General features: G+C 46.6%; 1 protein-coding gene across 1 annotated transcript in view; it reads left to right on the top strand.

Moving 5' to 3' along the window:
• The window catches only part of LOC111959251 (retinitis pigmentosa 1-like 1 protein), a 37457-nt gene extending 29376 nt beyond the window's left edge, over positions 1–8081 (top strand). The window contains 4 exon segments of the mRNA XM_024134933.2: positions 3159–3224; positions 3537–4061; positions 4063–6531; positions 6575–8081. Of these exon segments, the coding sequence (XP_023990701.2) occupies positions 3159–3224; positions 3537–4061; positions 4063–6531; positions 6575–7792 (4278 nt within the window). The 3' untranslated portion in view covers positions 7793–8081.
• Positions 8082–9149: the final 1068 nt, after the last annotated feature.

Genomic DNA, 9149 nt, shown 5'->3' with positions numbered 1-9149 from the left:
AGAAGCAACTGACAGCCGGATGGCTCATTGAGAATTTGGAGAAGAACATGGATCTCATGGATGACAGAGGAAATAAAGACATGTTGTAGACCTGGTGAGTAACAGTGGGTTTTATTATAGAATATTACCATTTGTAGCATGTGTTATGTGTAGGTAGGTATGCTGTCTTGCTTTCTTCTGAGGTACAGTATGTGGGCTCCATGTCTTTGGCCTGGGATCATAATGGTTCTGTTCCCCTCTACGTTTGTTTGGGTTTCTGTTCTCCTTTACATTGGTCTGGGCCCTGTGTGCTCCAAGGCAGGAACCAGTGTTGCCAGGCAGTCTTTGAGTCATTCCAGGAAATGTGCAATAGCTCAGCGCACTCTGGTGTGTGTGTGTGTGTATGTGTGTGTGTGTGTGTGTGTGTGTGTGTGTGTGTGTGTGTGTGTGTGTGTGTGTGTGTGTGTGGTGAGATAGGGGGGCATTTCCCATTTGGTGGAAACTGGGGAAACCAAAACCGTTCATTTAATTGTACTTAGGTTTGGGATCTCTCCATCTGTTTTGTATCTGTCTCACGCTCATTTGCTTTTCCAGAAAATATGTATAAATCTCTCAAGGCAGCTTCAGTGCTACAGATGGCTCCTGCCAATAAACAAATGTGTTTGAGCTTAACCCATGTCCCTTCCACCATCCCTCCATCAACATACACACACAGACAAGTATACAGATACACACACACATAAGCACCTCCTTGTGTGTAGCTAATACATAGTGTTTGACGTGGCTGGGATGAGACACACTTCACGTCATGTTTCATGACTCTGCTGAGGGAGACTGTGAGGGAGTCTCCTGTGTTCAGATGAGAAAACGTATTTAGCTACACACAGCCAACACTGCCACAGAAGCTGGATGCTTTAGTGATACAAGCACAATGTTTTACAACAATATCTTCATCACAGTCTTCATCAGACCATGCTTGTTGCAGACACAATGACATCCAGCCTGTGAACAACACACGTGGAGGAGAGGAGGCAGCTAGAGAAACGCATGATTTGGGAAGACCAGGCTTTTCTTTTCGTCGTGCTTCTCTCCATGCATCTGAGGTCCTTTTTTACACAGAGCCGTTACAGTGTCTGTGTGCTATGAGCCTGTGTGTATACTGTACAGGTTTTATCTAGTCCATGAGAGCCTCTGAGGTGTAGTATATGAAAGTTATGAGAAAGAGGAGTTTGGCACACGTTGATGAAGGTGCATATGTTAATGAATTGTATGGAAATCTTCTAATAAAGGTTGCTTGGCAATGAGCACCCTCTCATTATCTCAGATTATCATTTATTTCCAGCAGAGATGGGAAAAATAGAGGGATTGAATGCGCATGCGTCTTAGTTCTTCCTACCGGCCTTTATGTGGTTTGTAAGCTCATGCTTGCCTGCAGGAAAGCTGATTACACACACTTTGTTTACATTCCTGATGGAAAGAAGATTATAGCTTTTGTGTTGTAACCCTTTATAGTGGTTTCATTGTAAGACTTCTTTATGTAAGTATTGCCGTATTCTATATACACTGCTCGAAAAAATAAAGGGAACACTTAACAACACAATGTAATCCAAGTCAATCACACTTCTGTGAAATCAAACTGTCCACTTAGAAAGCAACACTGATTGACAATAAATTTCACATGCTGTTGTGCAAATGGAATAGACAAAAGGTGGAAATTATAGGCAATTAGCAAGACACCCCAATAAGGGAATGGTTCTGCAGGTGGTGACCACAGACCACTTCTCAGTTCCTATGCTTCCTGGCTGATGTTTTGGTCACTTTTTGAATGCTGGCGGTGCTTTCACTCTAGTGGTAGCATGAGACGGAGTCTACAACCCACACAAGTGGCTCAGGTAGTGCAGTTCATCCAGGATGGCACATCAATGCGAGCTGTGGCAAAAAGTTTGCTGTGTCTGTCAGCGTAGTGTCCAGAGCATGGAGGCGCTACCAGGAGACAGGCCAGTACATCAGGAGACGTGGAGGAGGCCGTAGGAGGGCAACAACCCAGCAGCAGGACCGCTACCTCCGCCTTTGTGCAAGGAGGAGTACTGCCAGAGCCCTGCAAAATGACCTCCAGCAGGCCACAAATGTGCATGTGTCAGCATATGGTCTCACAAGGGGTCTGAGGATCTCATCTCGGTACTAATGGCAAGTCAGGCTCTCTGGCGAGCACATGGAGGGCTGTGCGGCCACAAAAAAATGCCACCCACACCATGACTGCCCACCGCAAACCGGTCATGCTGGAGGATGTTGCAGGCAGCAGAACGTTCTCCACGGCGTCTCCAGACTCTGTCACGTCTGTCAATGTGCTCATGTGTTCAGTGTGAACCTGCTTTCATCTTGAAGAGCACAGGGCGCCAGTGGCGAATTTGCCAATCTTGGTGTTCTCTGGAAAATGCCAAACGTCCTGCAACGGTGTTGGGCTGTAAGCACAACCCCACCTGTGGACGTCGGGCCCTCATATCACCCTCATGGAGTCTGTTTCTGACCGTTTGAGCAGACACATGCACATTTGTGGCCTGCTGGAGGTCATTTTGCAGGGCTCTGGCAGTGCTCCTCCTTGCACAAAAGGCGGAGGTAGCGGTCCTGCTGCTGGGTTGTTTGCCTCCTACGGCTCCTCCACGTCTCCTGATGTACTGGCCTGTCTCCTGGTAGCGCCTCCATGCTCTGGACACTACGCTGACAGACACAGCAAACCTTCTTGCCAACAGCTGCATTGATGTGCCATCCTGGATGAGCTGCACTCCTGAGCCACTTTGTGTGGGTTGTAGATTCCGTCTCATGCTACCACTAGAGGGAAAGCACCGCCAGCATTCAAAAGTGACCAAAACATCAGCCAGGAAGCATAGGAACTGAGAAGTGGTCTGTGGTCACCACCTGCAGAACCACTCCTTTATTGGGGGTGTCTTGCTAATTGCCTATAAATTTCCACCTTTTGTCTATTCCATTTGCACAACAGCATGTGAAATTTATTGTCAATCAGTGTTGCTTCCTAAGTGGACAGTTTGATTTCACAGAAGTGTGATTGACTTGGAGTTACATTGTGTTGTTTAAGTGTTCCCTTTATTTTTTTGAGCAGTGTAGTTCAATGAGATGTTGAGTTTGGTTGTGAGACTTGTGTCCCGTTCTCTTTGAGGCAGGCATTACCATCAGGAGGCGATTTTGGCGATGAGACTGGGACTACATCTGCAGAACAGAAGGATAAGGTATGTTATTGTATTTACTGGAAGGGAGAGGAAATAAAGACTGCCATCTACAAGTCTTTCTCCTTTTGTCCTTTATTACACTCTACATTTAGCTACTTTATTCTGCTTTACACTTTACTGTCTCCTCTTTATGTTTCAAATCCTTCTCTCTTTTTCTCTACTCTTTGAATATTCTCTCTTTTTGCAAAACCTGTTTTCCTGTTTTCATCTAATTCTTCCTTTGCTCTCTTACTTTTATTTCTCTTTACAACTTTCTCTGTCTTCCTCTGTCTTTCTCTTTCTGTCTCCTTCACTCTTTCTCTATCTCTCCAGGGACATAAAAAGGGTCGGGCTCTGAGGAGAGCTGTTAAGGAGGCAGAAATGGAGGTTGAACAAGCCCTGGCCAACAGGAAGCCGCAGCTACTTCCCCATAAGGCCCTTACCACCGAGCTTCTGAGAGGCTCCAGCTTGAGTTCGTTAAAGGCAGAGGGCACACCCCCAAAGAGCCCCAAATGCTTAATGAACCCTCAGACACCAGCCAGCGGCAAGGAAAACATTGCTTTGACAGCAGAAAAGGCTGGCATCAAAGTGAACACCAGTAAACTGACGGGTAGTAATCTGCAAAGCACAGGTAAAGCAGGGTCTAAGCCAATTTCACCAGCAAAGAAACAAAGCAAGTCATCCGTATCGAAACCTAGCACTCCTGAACACAGCCAGATCCAGATATCTGTGTCTAAACCCAGTACTCCAAAACATGGTCAAAACAAACTGTCTGAATCTAAACCCAGCACTCCAAAACATGGTCAAAACAAACTGTCTGAATCTAAACCCAGCACTCCNTCAAAACAAACTGTCTGAATCTAAACCCAGCACTCCAAAACATGGTCAAAACAAACTGTCTGAATCTAAACCCAGCACTCCAAAACATGGTCAAAGTAAGCTGTCTGAGGTGAATAAAGGTACAGAGATTAAAGGTAAAGGCCCTGTAAAAGTTCAAGGTAAGGAGGTTGAGGCGTCCAAAGACAATAAATCTAAAATKGCAGAGGAAGATACTAAAACAATTGAAATTCAAAATAAACCACTTCAAGAGATCATGTCCCCTCCAGTCAAAGTTAAAGGTAAACCTGTGGAAAAGGAAACAACTCCAAATAAGGCTATTGCTGAAACCACTCCTTTGAAAGTAAAGAGCATTACCAAGAAGATTGTAGATGATAACAAACCTTCTGAAGGTAAAGGCACTCCAATAAAGGGAAAAAAGAAGGCAAAAGAGGTGAATGAAGAGAAGATGGAAGAGTCTATTACTTTCAACGAGTCAGRGACAACAGTGGGGAACAAAATGGCAGTTAAAGATAAAGGCAAAGTCAAAGAAAAAGAAAGTGCACCCACCAAAACAAAAAATGTGCCCAAACGTAAAGTTGTTGAAGCGAAACTAACTGAGTTAGAGGGAGCCCCAGTGAAACTGAAAAGCAAGCCCACAGAGGTTTCCAGCCATGCAGTCTTAGTAGAACCTACCTCAAAGGCCAAATCACCAGTCACATCACTCTCATTATCAGATGCACTACCTCAAAATGCTGGAGATAAGAAGTCAACAAAGTCACTGGTTGTCTGTCAGGTCAGGGATAGAGTGGAGGTCACAGGGGAAGATGCCTTTGATGAATCCCAGGAGGGGAAGCCTAGCTGGGGAGGATTTCTCAGCGATGCAGCCTCTCTCCTTCCAGATGTGGGGATGGCGGGGGCAGCCATGGGGGTCCTGAGTGAGGCGGTGACGAGCGTGAGGGGGATTCAGTCGGAGAGTGACACAGACACTTCTATCCCTCCTCGGCGGTCCAGCCGGGTAGAGCGGTTCACCAAACAGAGCGCCATCACCCAGCCTTCGTCCACATCACCCTCTTCTTCAACATCAGATCCAAGCACAGCTGAGCAAAGCAAGAGGACCAACGCCCACATCAGCACCCTCTGGAATTCTGATCAGGAAGTGGGGAGCAGGAGTTTTGAGAAGGACCCAGAAACCACAGAGGCTGCTAGCGAGAGGTCAGAAGGTCAGGCCAAGGTCGATTATGATGAGAACTCTAGTAGTCAAAGTTCGGGAGCTGAGGATGATGAAGATAAAGAGTCCACAAAGAGACATGGAGATGGGACAGAAATGGAGAGCACCCAACAAGAGGAAAAAGAGGATGACAGAAATGTTAAGGGTCTGGAAGATAACAGTGAAGACAGTGATACTGTGGCCAGCGGAGAGGGAGAGGAGGGTAGAGAAGAAAAGAGTGAAGACAGCGAGGGCGCGGAAGAGGAAAAGAGTGAAGAGAGTGAGGGCGCGGTAGCAGAAGAAAAGAGTGAAGAGAGCGAGGGCGCGGAGGCAGAAGAAAAGAGTGAAGAGAGCGAGGGCGCGGAGGCAGAAGAAAAGAGTGAAGACAGCGAGGGCGCAGAGGCAGAAGAAACGAGTGAAGAGGACGTGGAGGCGGAAGAAGAAGAAAAGAGTAATAGTGTGGGGACAGGAGAGGGGGAGGAGGAAGACGAGAGGTGTGAGAGTGAGGGGACAGGAGAGTGGGAACAGGGAGAGGAGAAGAGTGATAGTGATGCGACAATAAAGGGGGAGGAGGAAGAAGAGAAAAGTGATGAGGGTGCAGTACAGGGGGAGGAGAAAGAAGAGAAGAGTGATAGTGAGGGGACAAGTGATGGGGAGGAGAGCAAAGAGAGTGATTCTGAGGCAAGCCTAGAGGAGGAGGGTGAGGAGACGAGTGCACAGAGTGAGGGGGAAGGAGAAGAAGGAGAAAGTGGTTCTGGGACAAGTGGAGAGGAGGAGAAGAGTGAAGAAGAGTCCAGTGATGAAGAGAGTGGGGATGAAAAAAAAGAGGAAGAGGAGGAGAGCAATTCGAGTGAGTATGAAAAGGAGGAGAGTGGTGATGAATCAGGAAATGAGGCTGAGAGCAAGAGTGAGGGATCAGCAGAAGAGAAAGAAGATAAACAAGCAGAAAAAGCAGAAAGTAAAGCCACTGAGTCAGCAGAGGAGGAAGGAGAGAACCAAGAAGAGGAAGAGAGTGGAGCAGAGGAGGAAGGAGAGAACCAAGAAGAGGAAGAGAGTGGAGCAGGGAGGAAGGAAGAGAACCAAGAAGAGAAGAGAGTGGAGCAGAGGAGGAAGGAGAGACCCAAGAAGACGAAGAGAGTGGAGCAGAGGAGGAAGGAGAAACCAAGAAGAGGAAGAGAGTGGAGCAGAGGAGGAAGGAGAGAAGCAAGAAGACGAAGAGAGTGGAGCAGAGGGGAAGGAGAGAACCAAGAAGAGGAAGAGAGTGGAGCAGAGGAGGAAGGAGAGAACCAAGAAGACGAGGGAGTGGAGCAGAGGAGGAAGGAGAGAACAAGAGAGAGGAAGAGAGAGTGGAGCAGAGGAGGAAGGAGAGAACCACGAAAGGAAAGAGAGTGGAGCAGAGGAGGAAGGAGAGGGAGAGGATAAGGAAGGTAGTGAAAGTAAAGAAAATGAGGAGGGGGAGGAGGAGGCAGGCGTAAGTGAGGAGGAGGGGGAGGAGGAAGAAGAAGAGTATGAGGGAAAGGATGAAGAAAGTGGAGAAGATGAGGATGATGCAGGAGAGGAGGAAGCAGTTGAGGGTGAGGAAGAAGAGGGTGAAAAGAAAAATGAAGAAGATGAGAACAACGAAGTTGAAGAGGGTGAGGAGGGACGAGAAGATGATGAGAAAGAAGCCAGGGGAGAGGAAGAGGTTGAAGGTGGAAAAGGTGAGGAAGAGGAGGAAGAAGAAGAAGAGGGAGAAAATGAAGGAGAGGAAGGGGAAGACGGAGAGGAGGAAGAAGAAAGACAGCAAGGAGAGGGGGAGGATGAAGGGGAGGAGGAAGAAGAAGAGGAAATTAAGGATAGAGAAGATCAGGGAGAAGGAAAGGATGAGGATATGAAAGAAAGAGAAGAGAATAATGAGGAGAAAGGAGAGGATGAGAGTGAAAAGGAGGGGGATGGTGAAAAACAGGAAAAGGAGAAAGAGGAAAGAGGAGTGCATGAAGAGAGAGATGAGGAAACAAATAAACAAAAAGAGGAAAGGGAGTGGCAAGAGGAGGAAGACGAGAAGGAAGAAGAGGAAGTGAAGGGAAAAAACGGGGAGGGGGAGGAGAATGGGGGAGGTAAAAAAGAAGGGAAAGAAAATAAGACAAGTGATGGGGAGGTAGAACAAGAGGAAGAAGAGGGCGCATGTGAACAGAAAGGGGAGATGGATGAGGAGGAAACGGGAGCGGGAGAGGAGGAAGGGGAAGGAGAAGAAGAGGAAGAGGATGAAGAAAAGGAGGAGAAAGATCGTAAAGGAGAGGAAGAGGAGGGAGAGGAAGAAGGAGAAGAGGGGGATGAAGAAGAAGAGGGGGAGGAAGAAGAAGAAGAGAGAAAATCACAGAAAGGGATAAAGAAAGGGTCACAGAGCGTACCACCTAAAGCAGCTCCCCCCAGCAGGAAAGGGAAGGAAGAGCCCCCAATGGAGAAACCCAAACCACCGGCCCGCACCAAGCAGAGGACCACAGGGGGAAAACAGGCCAATGGAACCCAAGAATCCCAACAGTTCTGGAACAATGTCTTACCCCAGTACCTGGAGCTGAAGTGAAATATACTGGACATCAATGGTTCCCAATTTTATTTGGGTCAGAACCCATAACCTGACTGTTAATAACGGCTGGAATGGGTCTGGACCTCAGAAAACTAAGCCAGGTGCTCAATATACAGCACGACCCTACGTAAACTCCTTGAATTTAATCAATATCTGCATACAATTTACACAATATGCCCACTTTACTGTAAGGTACTGAACTGAGTGTACTCATGCACTATACTGTACTGAATTGTAATATACAGATATTTGTATTAAATAAAGAGAAATTGAGAAATTCACAGGACTGTCAGGAGCAAAGACTGTTTTTCTAGTAGATATAGTAGACATAATTAAAGATGATTGTTCTGTCTATACCTAGGTGATAGGGTATCATTAACCCCTAGAGTTCAGTATACTGTAATTATAGATGAATGTACTATGACTGTCTGGAAGGGCACTTGGAGCTTCTGGAATCTAAAACATGCATTTCTGCAGTACATGTAGGAGAAACAAACACGTGCACAGTCACGTGCACACACATGCAGTTTTTTGTGTTTCAGCCTAGTTCAGTCTGGTTTGGTGTTATTGTTATTATAGATCCTGAGAGGCTACTGCACAGAAGCTCTGTTTGACTCACACTTCCCTCTCCTGTTTCCTGTGAAGACAAGGAGCACCTTAACACCTTCATGTGGAGACTCGCCCCTAAAGAGACCAGAGAGGAGAACTGGCAGGCAGGCAGCCTAAGCTGTGTGTGAGTGTGAGAGCGCATGAGCATGTGTGTGTGTGTGTGTGTGGTGGTGGAGAGTCTTTCATCAGCTGCATACTTTCTCTCACCACTCATGTGCTCATGTCTGTGTGAGATCTCTTTCTGTGTGTGAGTGGACGTGTTTAACAAACTAAATTTGACTAACGGGACATTTTGTTAGTCCCCACGAGGTCAAATACTATTTCTAGGGGTTTAGGGTTAAGGTTAGAATTAGTGTTAGGATTATAATTAGGGTTAGTTTGGGGGTTAGGAGCTAGGGTTAGGGTAAGAGTATAGGTTAGGTAAAATAGGATTTTGAATGAGACTGAATTGTGTGTGTGTGTGTGTGTGTGTGTGTGTCCAGCAATGTTGTATCACTTTGGTGTTTGAGATGCCTTTATTTGGTTGTGCTTTTAGATGTTTTCTTGGGGAATGTATTTCCCCAGCAGCCTTGGCAAGTGGCAACTAGACCTAAATGCGTAAGCTATTGTATGAAAACAAAGTCACTTTGTTGCAGGTTAAAATGTCTACTATAATTTGTTAGAGTTGTTTGCAGTGTTTAGTTCAGTGTTGCTGCACTTATCTGTGACGCGTGCGCGCGCGCCCTGGCTCTCATGTTTCTGGAGC

Source organism: Salvelinus sp. IW2-2015, linkage group LG36 (genome assembly GCF_002910315.2).
Source record: "Salvelinus sp. IW2-2015 linkage group LG36, ASM291031v2, whole genome shotgun sequence".
Lineage (NCBI taxonomy): Eukaryota > Metazoa > Chordata > Actinopteri > Salmoniformes > Salmonidae > Salvelinus > Salvelinus sp. IW2-2015.
This window is presented reverse-complemented; position numbering and strand designations above follow the sequence as displayed.